General features: G+C 39.0%; 1 protein-coding gene across 1 annotated transcript in view; it reads right to left on the bottom strand.

The window, feature by feature from the left end:
• The window catches only part of si:dkey-40c11.2 (drebrin-like protein B), a 49,820-nt gene extending 44,738 nt beyond the window's left edge, over window positions 1-5,082 (bottom strand). The window contains exon 1 of the mRNA XM_053481359.1: window positions 4,868-5,082. Coding sequence (XP_053337334.1) covers window positions 4,868-4,953 — 86 coding nt within the window. The 5' untranslated portion in view covers window positions 4,954-5,082. The remainder of the gene's footprint in view (window positions 1-4,867) is intronic.
• Between the last annotated feature and the right edge of the window lie 9,958 nt (window positions 5,083-15,040).

The raw sequence follows: 15,040 nt of genomic DNA, 5'->3' as shown, positions 1-15,040 counted from the left end.
GGCCCATCTGGCTAACACACCCTGTCATTCTAACGATGTCAACAAAGTAGAGAAATAGCCCACCATATGTCAATCTGTCCTCCTTATAATTTACCAAAGCTGCTTGGAATATTTCAAGATATTACCAAAAAAGTTTGTAACAACCCTGTTATCTAAACTTTTAGAAAGATGTTGTTGTAAGATATATTTTAGGGTCAACAAAGATATTTCCTGTTAATGTGTCATTAGAGGAAACTCGGGAAGATTACGTCTTCCTCGTGCATTAGGCTCTGATCCAGCATTAGCTCTGGCAGATAAAGTGACCAAAATGTGAGCCAGACTGAAATCAAGCTTTGTTATTTTCATGAGCTTGGATTAGTCAGCAACTAAGAATACTAAAAACTTACTTTTTTTCACTTTCAGATATGTGAATAAAGATTACATGCTATTGTTGTGTGATATTTGATCATTAAACCTTAACAATTAAATTGCAGGAGCTTGAAGCGTCATGACGCTAACGTGGTGGTTAGTGGTTGATAGACGTCAACTTTTATTTCGACTACAACCTTGATAGTTAAAAAAAAAAAAAAAATTAGGTTGACAGTTTCTAGATAACGCTATTCAAGTTAGCGACTCAAGCATTAACCCTGATTGCTTCAAACCTGACTGACAAAATTCACACCTAAAGGAAACAGATCTAGTCGATAACATTGATAAGGCAGGTTCCAGTTGCACTTTTGGTGCCGATTACACCAGACTCGTGTTTTTACACTGATTATTCGTGATTCGCTTTTGGAAATAAACCCTCTTGAAACTGAGACGCATAGCAAACTGTTGATCTAAGAAGAAGAAAAAAATGCAGAGCGTGCCAAACTCCCAGTTATTTGCACTCATCTATTCCCCACCAGATGCAGGAAAAGCCTCGTTATCTCCAGCAGTATTGCGTTAAGCTACGATGATTCTAGTCAATACCTTCCCATGATACTAAACACAGCTGACAGAGACAGCGTTTGTAACCAAATAAGAACATAAGGACTTACTGAGAGCCATTTCTTTGGTTGATGCAGGAGGAAAACAGCCGTGGAGCAAGAAGTTTAATCGAGCATTGCAATAAGCAAATCTGATTGTTCAGCACCACAAGAACTAAATTTAGCCCTGGCACGATTCTTAAATGTGGAAAGAATAGAGACGCGTCAGCAAGCCGAAAGGGTTTGTCCATAATCGAAGCCTTCATGTAACGACATTATTCCCATATAATATATAAATGGCAGAAAATCCAAGCTTTAGTGCAGGACACGTTCAACACGTACTGTGTGCTGAAATAAAAGTTTCCAGTGCACCCAACAAATGCCACACATAATTAGTAACACTCACACTAGCGGAAAAAAGGTCTTAGTCGGTTTACTGGGTAATTTATTGGAAGCGTTTTTAATTTCTGAAAAAGGCTCGATTTGGAACTTGTCCTAAACGTGAAACATGCTTATTTTGTAGGTTTCGGGATAAAATGTTATCCTTAACAGCCTTAAAAAATCTAAAATTTTTGGAAAATGTTCCCTTTTGGAAGTTTTAACGTAAGTGAAAAGTCACCAAAAATGTCAACTATTGTATGTAATTAAAAAAAAAATCTAAATAAAACTGTGGAATTAGTTTAAAACAGCTGAGTTTATGCCTTGCTCAGAATCTATTTAGAGCATACACTATCACCAGAGTGTTTTTACATCCTGATCATGGAGCGTTTAGTCAGGTTTCAGTGATCCTGGACCTCATGGTGACTGTCAGAAGTGCTGTAAAAAAAAAAAACAGACCATGACTGTTCAAATTTCCACTGGATGGCAGGAACACATGAATGGGCTTGATAGACTTAAGCAGTTTCAAGCTCTCCTGTCTGTTTGCCTCCATGTTTCCATGGAGATTAACCTTGTGGAAAAAGCAGACTGGGAACTGCCTGAATCTTTTGGATTGGCTTGGCTAATGGCAAATCTGTAGGAACCATGCCTGTTAGAACGCTGATGGCATAATAAAATGCCTACTGCCACTTGATCCATTCACTTTACCTGATTTATTAATGAGTAGCTGGTAATTTAGTATGAGACATAGTAATACAGGACACATACACTACACATGTACAGGTATACTAATACAGGACACACAATTGTACACATACTGTACAAGTCAATAAGCCTTAGAATCAATATACAGTACTTTACCAGATAATTAACCAATGCTGAATGTTCTGTGAATGTCAGAGACCTCCAAGTACTCTTAGAAGGAGGTAGGGCTTGTTACATCCTAGAATCCTTGAACAATAAAAAAAAGTGTTTTTAACACTAACTATGGATCTTAAAACAAATCTAAAGAACATTAATGAGGGGAATTGTGTAAGCCTGGTAATGTTATGAATGTTTGGGTTGCCATGGGAACAGGAGGAAAGTGTGTCTGTTTTAATTGGCAAGATTCCCCTATTGTAGTGAAAGAATATGATAATTACCATGCTAACGCTAGCTAAAATGAGGTAAAGTGAGGTAAAGTTCATTTCTTTTAGTGTTTTGTTCCTTTTTTGTTTAGATGCATAAGAAAAAAGAAGCTGATACATAAATATACTGTATAACTGAGGGACTAGAGGGTGGATGTTGTTTCCTGCTGGTTTTGAAGTAAATTTAGAATTATGTTATTTAAATTGGCTTAAATATGTGTTCATTTCTATAAATGCATAAAGATGAGTATTTTGTTCTTAGGCTTCACTTACAGTACATTTACAGGTTGTTACTATTTCAGCAACCTTTTTGCACGACACACCATCACAAACATCTTTACAGAAGCCCAGGTGTAGATTTTTGTGCAGACTCCTAAATAAGCAAGACAGAGTCGATAGAATCTTGAGATGAGCCAGACTCTAAAGGGAACCTTTTCTGGCTGACAAACTTATAGTAGGACTATAAATCATGTATTTTTTTTCACCAGAAAAACACTGTCTGAGTAACATAAAAACCTTTGCATGTCATGAAATGTCTTTGGGTTTATATATAGACTTAGAGACTTCATTTCGATACATAACACCAGTTCATATCCCAACTGCTGGTTAAACAAGTTGAGAAAGCAGAGTCAGTTGAGTCAGCACCAGTGACTGAGTTACGTTTGCGCTGGCCTACGGTCCCAATGATCAATCACTAATCAGCATTGTTTTACTATGGCCAATCATTAATCACCAAATGTTTTGCAATAACCAGTCACTGATCTCTCTTCTTTGTGCCACCCATGTACTTCTTTTCCTTACACTGTTTCTTTGTTTGAACTCCTGATAGACTTGTAAATAAGTAAATAGTTAGATTGTGGTGCCATGACCAATAAACAGACTTCTCTTTATCAGAAATAACTCTCTTAATTTCTATTTTGACAATGCATTCCAAGCAGTGTCTCAAAAAAATCATTGATATGCAAATACTCAAGACAACTCAAGACAATTCTGTTTGTGCTGTGCTTGTTGGCTGCTCCCATCAAGGGGTCGCCACAGCTGACCTTCCTATCCGCACACAACTTGGCACAGGATTTATGCTTTTCCTAACACAACATTCCTGTTTTATCCGGGCTTGGAACCAGCACTGCATCCAGTGGCTGGGATTTGGGCATTGGCTGGGAATCAAACTTGGGTCTTCCGATCTACTCAAGACAAGTCAGTGAATAGGCAATTTAGTCTATTACATCCCCTGGTGACTTCTAGTGACTTTTGAACAAAGTTGGCAGAACTGCTGCAGACTGATTTGAACGCCACCAATAGGGTATGGACAATGATTCTACATTTTCCCCCTTACAGGCTCGATTAAGAAATGTGACTGTGGCATTTTATTTTGCCATCAATTAGGAAACATGGTTAAAGTGCATGCAGATGAATATCAGGAAAGTATGCTGCGTTACTTATTGAAATCAGAAATAACTTTATACTCTTTATATACTTTATATACTCTTTTATTTTCTATGATAACGCATTCTGGGCATTGTTTAAAAAAAATCATCATGTATCACATTCTACCATCAAGGGCCGGGTTTCTTGTTGAAATCTGTGTGACACTGTAGGACCCATAATTGGGTATGATAGCAGCGTACGAAAGTTAAATAACTGGTCATGGGAGACATGAAAGATAAAGAGGGCAGTGTGCATGATTCAAGCTAACCAGCATAAACACAAAGCAGCATCATCCAAATTGTGCATAATGACTTGAACATGCCAATCAGGACGACCACACAAAGATGTGCAATGTGCTTGTTTTTTTTTTAGTGCTGTTTTGACACGCTTATGTATGAGATGTGCACAAACACATGTTTTAACTGAGTATATCTTTCTCTCTTTATAAAAAAAAAAAACCTCAAGAAATAAAACAAGAATGTGATTTATATAGCAATAAATAGTTTCTGGAGCTGGAGCATGTAATGCAGTGTTTGCCCAATCCAGTCCCTAGGGACAGATAATCAGTCCAGATTTGCTTTGTGCTCAGATCTCAAAAAAAAAAAAAAAAAAAACTTTTAGAAGTTACAATGTAACACTGCAATAACTAACTCTCATATGCAACTTTATTTCTAGAAGTCCTTTCTGTCTGACCAGGAATGACTACACACACACACACCTCTAAAAACAGTGTTGTCTGATGTCGTTTTGCGTTCAAGCATTTTCAAAAAATATAAAAATCTATAACTCTTCACCAGTCTGTTAGTGCGCAGCGCAGAGGTGAAGAAGTGAAGAAGGAAAAGTAACTGCGCAGGAGCGCAGACAACTAACGCAGCGATCAGACACTACGCGCTCAACTACACAATACATTATTTTATTATAAATCTATAAATCTTTATCAGGACGGTGTGAGGGTGAAGGTGTGGATACACCAGGGTTTCTCCCTACCAGTCTGTGGATGCGCGGCAGTTCAGGATGTCCTCTTTGGCGGTGAGCAGAGACAAGCTGAACGTGTCCAAGTTTATCGCTTGCATCCTGAAGCTCCTTGTCCCTTCTTTCCTTGTACAACAGGTCCTAGCTATCCAGTCTAGCCTACAGATCCACAGGCATTCGCGGACTGATCTGCCGAAATGTTCAGGGAAGTGTCAGGGAGTTGAACTGGACTGCATCAGTCCTAATGTGGCAAGGGGGCGGGGACGTTTGGAAAGAGGCGGCCGTTCAAACGCGCGGAAGCCCCGCCCTGTGGTGCCGCCCACCCAATAGCCCCGCCCACCCACCAGCACCGCCCGCGGCACCTTTTTGGCATATGAAGCGACTCTGAGCTGAGGCTGTGTCCCAAACCTGCATGCAACTTGCATATGGTTTAAAACTGCCGGTCAACACAATACAGTTCTCATCACTGCACTGATTATTCGGCAGAATGAATAATTTGGGCTGGAAATGAATAATAATCTGGTGTATCTACATAGAAGTATCCATCCATCCATCTATTTGGATTTGGATCCTGCTTTAGGATCTGTGTGCATGGAGTTTGCATGTTTTCCCCGTTCTTGGTGGATTTCCTCCAGGTATTCTGGTTTCCTCCCACAGTCCAAAGACATGCAGATCAGGCTAACTGGAGTCCCCAAACATTGTGAATGTTGACTGGAGGTCATAAAAATGGGAATAAATACAGTGGTCAACATTGCCGTCCTTGGACTACAGAGGTTCATAGATAGATGGATGGACAAGAAACTTGCTGGAGCATTGGTGCTAGTATTTGGCTGCACCATAGAAGGTCTTTTGAACTCAAGGGTCCTTATGAGGTCTTTAGGTTGCCTTTAAGAAGACTTAATATAATAAAGCATTAGTGAAATTCGTCTTGAAGTTGTTTGGGATGTTAACATTTTCACATTTACAACTTTTGGCAGATGCCCTACCCAGAGCAACTCACAGTATATTTTCTCTCATTATAAACCTGAGCAGTTGAGGGCCTTGCTCATGAGGCCATACTGTAAGCGGCAATTTACATTTACATTTACATTTAGGCATTTGGCAGACGCTCTTATCCAGAGCGACTTACATTTTTTTTATCTTATTACACATCTGAGCAGTTGAGGGTTAAGGGCCTTGCTCAAGGGCCCAACAGTGGCAACTTGGTGGTTGTGGGGTTTGAACCTGGGACCTTCCGAACCGTAGTCCAATGCCTTAACCACTGAGCTACCCCTGGCGGTGCTGCGATTTGATCTAGTGACCTTTTTTGATCAGTAGCCCATTACATTAACGACAAGCTAACCTTGCCCTGTTTTTAGTGAATACTGTATATAGCTCCTGATGATGGCAGATGAAAAACTTGCTGGAGATTTAATGCTAGTATTTGGGTGATAACTATAAAAGAGCAGTGGGCATGCATAGGATCCCTCAGGTTGTCCCTAGAAGGTCTTTGAAACTCAAGGCTCCTTAATAGGCATACAGGTTGCCTTTAAGAAGGCTTTTGTATAAAGAATTAGAGAGATCACTTGTTACCATTTAGAAGAACCCCTTACTCAAAGTGACTTTTTTTTATTTTATTTTTTATCTCTTTATACATGTGAGAGGGAGAGGGCCTTGCACAAGGGAACAACAGTGGCTCGGGTTTGAAGCTGGGACCTTCCAATCAGGGGTGCAACACCTAAACCTCTGAGCTCCCCTTGCACCATTTTTAGTGAATATATGGTACCTGAAGATATCTTTATTAGGTCACTAGTTTTGAAAACATCCTGCAGTAATTCTTGTGGAATGTTAGGAACTTTTTATATTCAAAAGGTAGTGGTAAGATCTTAATCGTCCTCATTCTAAACTGCTCAGGGCAGCAGTAAGGGTGGAACAAGATAACCATGATGTCAGAATTTCCACAAACTCCAGCAATGTTCTCCATCCAACAAACTCAATGGTAATTTCCAACTAAAATGATTCATCCTGCTGGTTAACGTGTGGTAAGACAAGGTTACCAGTTGAATATGGGCAATGTTATGATGTCAATGTCAAGGTTAGCTCTTACAGTTGATATATGAGGAGCTGAAGATTTTACCCCTACCAGTCACATAAAAAAAAGCAAAAATGTTTGAACCACTCTTTTCTGTTTAAACTGCTCAAGCCAGTTGAATGTTACTGTGGACAATAAGGCAGTCAATTTTCAACATTGCTGCAATTATGTCAATCACATCAATAACATTTTTTTTGCACATGGAGACATTTTTACATTCAGAAAACTGTGGATTGTTGTGAGTGATATGATTGTGACATCTCACATTGTGTTCTTAAAGTAATAAGAAAATAAAATCCAAAATTGAATTTATCTTAAGTGACTGGTTTATCCCAGGCTGGATTTACCCCACCTTGTGCTATTCATCACATTGCAACATCCAAGCACACATTCACAAATTTAGGGATAATTTAGCTTAGCCAGTCAACCTACTGGAATGTTTTTGAAAGGTGGGAGTAAAGCCATGAAAATGGAGAAAAACCTCACAGACACAAGAACTCTGCATAGACAATAATCCTGGAGCTGTGAGCTGTTGTGCCACTTTGCCCCTGGACAATAAATAAGTAATGAATACTGTAATGTATGCATTATTAAAGTTCATTAACTTGACTCAACAAATTGGCAAAAAAAATCAGATTACTCTGACCCCATAATATAAAAACTATAGTTACATAGAAACCTGTAAAAGGCAGGATTTTTCCAAACAGCATTTTTAAACTAGCTATGGCATATTCAAAGTAATTTTAGCTATGGCTGAAACTTTTACAGGATAATCAGACTGACTCATTCCATGCAAAACACACTTTTATAGAGACCGCATTGTGAATAATGTTTTTTTTTTACCCCCTCTAGTTTGGTGGGTATTAGATTATAACGAGTTTAAAAACTGTGGTTTCTTTATTTCAGGTGTCAAACATCCCGTCTGTTTTTTCGATGATGTTCAAAAGCATTTTGCTTTGTTACTCAATAGGTGCATTTGCACAAATCTTTATACAGTAGCTGGACCACAGAGGCAGTGAGCAAACAATGCAATGGCGTCACATCAGTTAAAGACAACTTATTAAAGTGCAACTTATTGTCACTTTATTGTTACCTAGGGAACTGCAAGAACATAAATGAAAAGACCTTCCTAGGCTATTGATTATAAACAGTACTCTAGACTGACCACTTGAAAAAGACTTCCTGCCAAATAATATAATAATTTCTCCCTTCCTTCATTGAAAAATCAGAAATTGGGTTGAGAAGCAGCTGCTGCATTTGAGAGCTTACAATGTCTGTGTGTGCATGTGTGTATGTGCTTGTTCTCTGCAATGGCTTGGCAGGAAATTCAGGGCTTCATAAACAAGCAGTAAATCCATCCATGCAAAATAACATCCACTACCATGCTCTAAACAAAAATACAGTACATATCAATTAGTATGGTTAATGCAGTACTGTATATTTAAAAAATATGTCTAATACCATGTTATGTAGTGTTACTTTATGTTTATTACACATTATACATTGTGTAATAAAGTAATTACTATACCACAGTATATACTCATGATATATCTGGTATATATCTGTAGAGACACGCACAGATCAGACATTGACCACTAATAGATGAAGTGAAAATTTTTTTATCACCAACTATACACCAGTAAACTGGTAACAGAATCATGAGCACCCAATGCTAATCTATAGCCCTGGGGACCAAAGGCCAGCATGTCTGGTCAAATCCCAGAAAAGCTAATGCAGTACAAATAACCAAAAAAAAGTCAATACTGGCCATGATACAGTAGAAAAGTACCAGAACATCAATTCTACCACAGCCGACTCAGCACGGGGCCCAGCATGCAAAGTGCCGAAGGCCACTGACCCGGCCTCCAAATTCCACACATCCCAGGCCAATTAACTTGCCTCAACAAATTGATCAAGCACCCATGGGATACGCCAGATCAACAAATCCAATCCATGGCTCCACCCTGGAACCCAAACCACCCAAATGATCTCCCATGGATGTCCAAGGGCCAGACACCACAGCATGCTTTCGTGATGCCATGCCCCAAATATTAATTTCATATTATTATTATTATTATTATTATTATTTAAAAAGATGCGCTTTTCTTCAGACAAGTGCTGCCATTCCATGTGAATTACATACAAAAAAACCCCAAGAGAAATACGAGGACAGTCTGGAAAGTATCTAGCCATTTAATGACTGGATTGCATGTAATAAACTCCTAATTACGCTTTTAGTTCTCACATTGTCAGTCGGCAATCTTTGTTGATCACGGCCCAGATGTGTTCAACATGCTCTGCATGTTGATGTTCTGCTTGTTCAGGCCTTGTTCAGAGCATAGATCACTTTCAACTTTTTCAACAGATTCTCGATCTGCATTCTTTGCAGAATTTGTGCGGTACTTTATTTTTTTATAGTCCCCAAAAGCCTTCTCCAAAAGTCATCCAAATAGTTTCCATGGAAGGATGTCCAAGCTCAACTCAAAATTTCATGCAGAATTATTGCTCTTCTTGCTCAGCCTCACTCACCACACGCTCACTGAACAACGTCTAGCGCCCCATTGACTGGTACAGTGAAGTCGTCATTGTTCACGCATGTGCATTCCAGGTTCCTTGCTCACGCATGTGCATTCCTTGGCTTCCAGGTTGCTTCAATGTCACGCAAACCATTCTCGTGATTTTAACAATGGCTGAACTTTTTCTGGACAGACCTTGTGTGCCAGCTCTACGTTCTGCTCTCTTTTAATTTATATAATATCCTTACGAAAATAGTGAAATGTAAATGGCGTCCCAAGTTATTATTAATTATTAGCGAAAAAAGAAGCATGTATGGCAGTTAAGAATGTAGGTCTGGACCTGCAGATGTATCCTGTGAGCTTAAGGGGTTACAGACTAAAAGAATTTGGAGAGCACTCGTTCATAAGAGGTAATTCATCAAATGTGACAGAAGTACAGATGTATGCTGTAATAAAATGCTTTTTCAGCTTTGTGTAGCTTTTGCATATTGATATGTTAATTTTGCTGAAATAAATTATGTTTTTTTTTAAATGTACTTAATTTAATAAGTCAAACATATCAGGTTTTTTAATACTTTGAGTGTAAATTTTGCCTTTATTTTAGAGAAGTTGATTCATGATTTTTTGTGTTTTTTTTAATTGTTCTAGAATATAGAAAATAAAACCAATCTTGTGTATATTACAATTTAGTAATTTTTTACACTCACACTATGGGGAATTTTGGAAACGCTAGTTAATCTACTCTGCATGACTTTGGAGACTGGAGTACCCGGAGGAAACCCATGAAGCACGGGGAGAACAAACAAACTCCTGACACAGACCCGAGGGTGGAATCGAATCGTCAAGATCACTGTGCCATCATGTCTGCCATGATTACGATTTATTTACTTTATATTTATTCAATATGCAGAGATTTGCATGAAATGGAATATACTGAAACAAATCGCTTCACACATTTATGCAAAATCTCAGCACCACACCTCTCAGTCAACATTAGTGTATATTTATTTTCAGATGATAATTTGTAAAACTGATATTTGTTTTCCAGCAGTGAATGAGAACCAGAACAATGCTTTGCACATCTAACACCACATCATTGTGCAGTATTGTGCCCAGATTCCTGAAATACAAAATTGCCCACCTAAAGGTCTCTGCAGTGGAACATATAAAGTGTGGGCATACACTAGGGCTTTGTCCTCTATCCAAACTACTGTGTGTAAATCAGGGATGAGCTCAGGATGTTAGAACTCATCCCCATAACTTCCTGTCATTAGCTTTGTGCAACGATCTCTATAAACAGTTTTGCTCAGTACTGGTGTTATGCCTAGCTTCACTGATTCCTTGGAATTTCCTCTTTTAAGACTTGTTTGGAATAATTGCAAATGTTTGTTTTCTTTGACAGCAAGATTTTGTGACGCCGCTGCAAAGAATGTTTGATTGCAATGTTAGATTTTTCCACTATAATTACTGGAAAATACCAATTTCATTCTGTTCACAGTATGATAACCATCATCCTGGGTTGTTTTTGTTGTTGCTGTTGTTTGAATGGTTTTATCAAAATTATATTCTGGGCTCTTTGCATAGCGTTTAAAGAGATGCATAACTATTGATAAATTAATCGTGGAAGCATACTGTATATTGAATGAATACTCATAATTGTGAGAAAGGAAGAATCACTCATTCTAGACTCATTTTAACAATTATAAATAACTACAAAGAGTTGCTACAAACTTACTGTTAGTGACAACCAGATACCTTTAAATTCCGTCCTAAAAAACACACCATACAGTATGTTAAATTACTTATTCAAAAATGCCACAGATTTGTTTATGTGTATTAATATTGATTTTTTTGCCATTTGCTAGTAAAAATGACCTCTAGGCGAATAACAATCAATCACTCACTCATCGTCTATACGGCTTTATCCTGTATACAGGGTTGCAGGGCCCTAGAGCCTATGCCAGGAGACTTAGGGCTCGAGGCGGGGTACATCCTGGACAGGGTGCCAATCCATCACAGGGCGCACACACATACACACTCATTCACACACTATGAGCAATTTGGGAACACCAATTAGCCTAATCTGCATGTTGGGCTGTGGGAGGAAAGGGAAGTTCCCAAAGGTAACCCACAAAACCCTCCATGCACACAGACTCCGTGGCGGGAATTGAACCCCTGGGTCCACAAATAACACTCAAATATCCAATACCTTTAAAAAGGGAAGGTGTGGTAATAAATTCATTAAATCTACAACATGCTGCTTTTCTATAATATGCTACTCTAAGGTCAATAAACATCCTCCGACAACCATGTTTCATTGTTTTCAAACCTGACAGATGGGTCAAAGTTCAGCGCCACAGAGATATGCACACCAGGCCAAAGGTCAGCGTTCGTTATTTCCCTCTCTTCGGCGATAATGTTTTCCTTTCGCTCTTCTGGTGCTCCTTATCCACATGAAATGCCATCCGTCTCAAACCTTCTGAGGTTCTTCATCTGAAACACTTCCCAACTATGGTAGGAATGCTTTATCTCATCTCTAAGGAGCCCTGAGCACAAGTTTAATGCCACCATTCTCAAGTACGAATGATTGGGATGATTTCCTTTCCAAGGCCAACGCAACAGGGCCGAGTTTCTTTGATGTGTTTGAACTATACTGCACTACTTATCCATCAGCTTTCTTCTTCACAAATGATGCCTCTATAAACAAAGCTTCCTATGCGGATCAAATAATCCTGTCTTGTTCTCATGTCATGCAAACCAGTGCATACAGACAAAGCATGCAGGCTGCAGTGAGTTCCTGCACAAAGTGTAGAAATGGTTAATGAAACCATGATTTAAAACAATTTGGACAAGGAAGTGATGGACAAAGCACCATTACTAATTTAAAAAACATGTTCATAATATATTACAAAAAAATGCAATATTCATTTGACCACATGGCTCTTAGACTTCTTGCAGGTTGGTGTTTAAATCACACACCGAGGCATGTTTGTGCATGCAGTATTGCTTTCTTTTCCAACAGCTTACTTCATCACACTAGAGGATAGGAAGGAAATAACAAGGAAAGTGTTCTTTTTCTCGCTGGGTGGGAGATTAAGACTGCTGACGATCTGCAGAGTGTTAAAAAGCTGTAATAATGAAAAAAAAAAAAAATAACCATGATAATCGATTGAGAAAGGGGTGTGATTGCATGACTGCACTGCATGCCTGGTTGACTTTAATAGCTTGTTTAGTGTGGAGTATATGAGAGAGTGTCCTGGTTTTCTGATGTTTAAACACAGCCCGGCTTAGAAGGAAAAAAAGGCGCTGTTTGGATTTAAATAAGCAAATACTTAAGAACCTATGACTGGATAATTACTGCAGTGATTAATATGTTTCAGCTGGCAACAAGTCTGTTAACCATAACTAATACAGAGAAAATCTTTTCCTTTCTTAAACAACCATGTCAGATGACATATCCCATGCTTGTGGAATAGATGCTACTCTGTTTCCAAATGGTTGAAATATTGGCCTGCATCAAGCAAAGAACACAACTAAGGAGATTGCAGACATCACTAACATTGGGTCATGATTGGTTAAAACCTGGAAATATAGTGCTGGACTTTCAGCTTCACCGAAGAAATTACCTATGATCACTGATTGGAAATTATTAGAATGCTTGGTTAAGATGCTTTAGAAAAAAAATAATGGCAGAATTCATAGTTATGTTTATTAGCGGAAATAACAGCATTTCCATTTTGTATACAGAATGCGATGAGAACTCATAGGATTGGGACTAAACAGCTGTGAGGCCATACTCTTATTAGGCTAATCAGAGCTTCAATTGCTAGCTGGCATAAAGATTAGACATTGCAAAAAAAGGTCATGTGATCCAATGAATCCACTCACTCTCACTCGTCTTCTATACCGCTTCATCCAGTATTCAGGGTCTCAGGGACCCGGAGCCTATCCCAGTAGGCTTAGCGCATGAGGCAGGGTACACCCTGGACAGGATGCCAATCCATCACAGGGCACACACACATACACCTATTCACACACTACGGCCAATTTTTTGGGGGGAACGCCAATTTGCCTAACCTGCATATATCTTTGGATTGTGGGAGGAAACCCTCCAAGCATGGAATGATCATGCAAACTCCATGCACAAAGAGACAGGAATCGAGTCTGGCCGGGAATCGAACCCGGACCCTGAAGGTGCATGGCCACAGTGCTAACTACATTTTCCAATGAATCCAGATTTATACTATTCAATGCCATGGGTGTGTCTCCAACCGTCCAAAATAATCTTTTGTTTAATGCGAAGTATTTATACTGTAAATAATTATAAAATACTGTATAACATCCAAGATCATTATTAGATTTAGAAAAATGTGCATGTTAGGTATAACTAAAGATAGGTGAACTCATTATTTTGCCAGTAGGGAGGAGGTGAATTCCTGTTCCTCCTCTTGCTGTAAGGGATGTCATAGTTGTCAGGAATTTGTAAGGCTTGCACTAAAACCAGTAAGTGTGTAAAATGTGCTTGGACTTGGCGTGGCATATTTATGGGATAACAATTTAGGAGAATTATAGCTTTAGTTGGGAGAGCTTCTCTCTTGTGTACAACCCTTAACACATAGAAAATAATTAAGAAGTTGTTAAATTCCCCAAGCCAGAGTCCTCCTACAGCCAGCTGAATAACGCCGGTCAGCTTCTGAGACCTTTAGGATGAAACAACTTGAAGGAATTGCAGATTTATTTGCTGCTGTTAATTAGGCAGAATACATGTTTACAGAAGTCAGGAAATCTTGGTTCTTTTGACTTCTCAAGACTGTGACACACTGAATGTGAAAACTGCTGAAATTTGTTTGGATGTTAACACGACAGAGCTTCGGCCTTCCACAGAGTGCTCTGAAGTATGAAAACAGTTACTTTAACTACGGGGGAGGAATGAGCTCAATGTGAAGGAATGCATTAACTGCAGTAACTATTGATTACATTTGTGGTTTAGAGGTTTTTGAGAATAAGAAGAAAAATAGTAATGAAATTTTATAACACTAATGATGTTTAGCACTGCGGTAGATTGGCACCCGGTCCAGGGTGTACCCTACCGAATGCCCTGACTCTCATGCAGAGGTGGGCAAAGTACACAAATCACAAATACTTGAAAGGTATAGATCACCTAGGGTAAATATAACTCAATTAAAAGTCCTCCTAATTTGTGTACTTGAGTAAAATTACGGAAATACTTACCTTCAAATTTACATAATTATCAGAAGTAACTTTACAGTGGCTTTTTATTCACTCATCATCTGTCCCACTTTATCCTGTATACACGTTCACCTGGAGGATCTGAAGCCTATTAAAGGAGACTTAGGGCACAAGTCGGGGTACAATCAATCGCAGGGCAGTTAGCCTAATCTGCATGTCTTTGGATTGTGGGAGGAAACCGGAGCACCTGAAGGAAACCCACCAAGCACAAGGAGAAGACACAAAACTCCATGCACGCAGACCCGAGGCAGTAATCGAACCCTGGAGGTGCAAAGCGACAGTGCTAACCACTAAGCCACCGTGCCACCCAGTAGCCTTTTACATAGTAAAAATCTCTTATTATTTTAAGCA

Source organism: Clarias gariepinus, chromosome 21 (genome assembly GCF_024256425.1).
Source record: "Clarias gariepinus isolate MV-2021 ecotype Netherlands chromosome 21, CGAR_prim_01v2, whole genome shotgun sequence".
In the NCBI taxonomy this organism is placed as follows: domain Eukaryota; kingdom Metazoa; phylum Chordata; class Actinopteri; order Siluriformes; family Clariidae; genus Clarias; species Clarias gariepinus.
The sequence above is the reverse complement of the archived record's forward strand: the minus strand, read 5'-3'. Positions and strand labels throughout refer to the sequence as shown.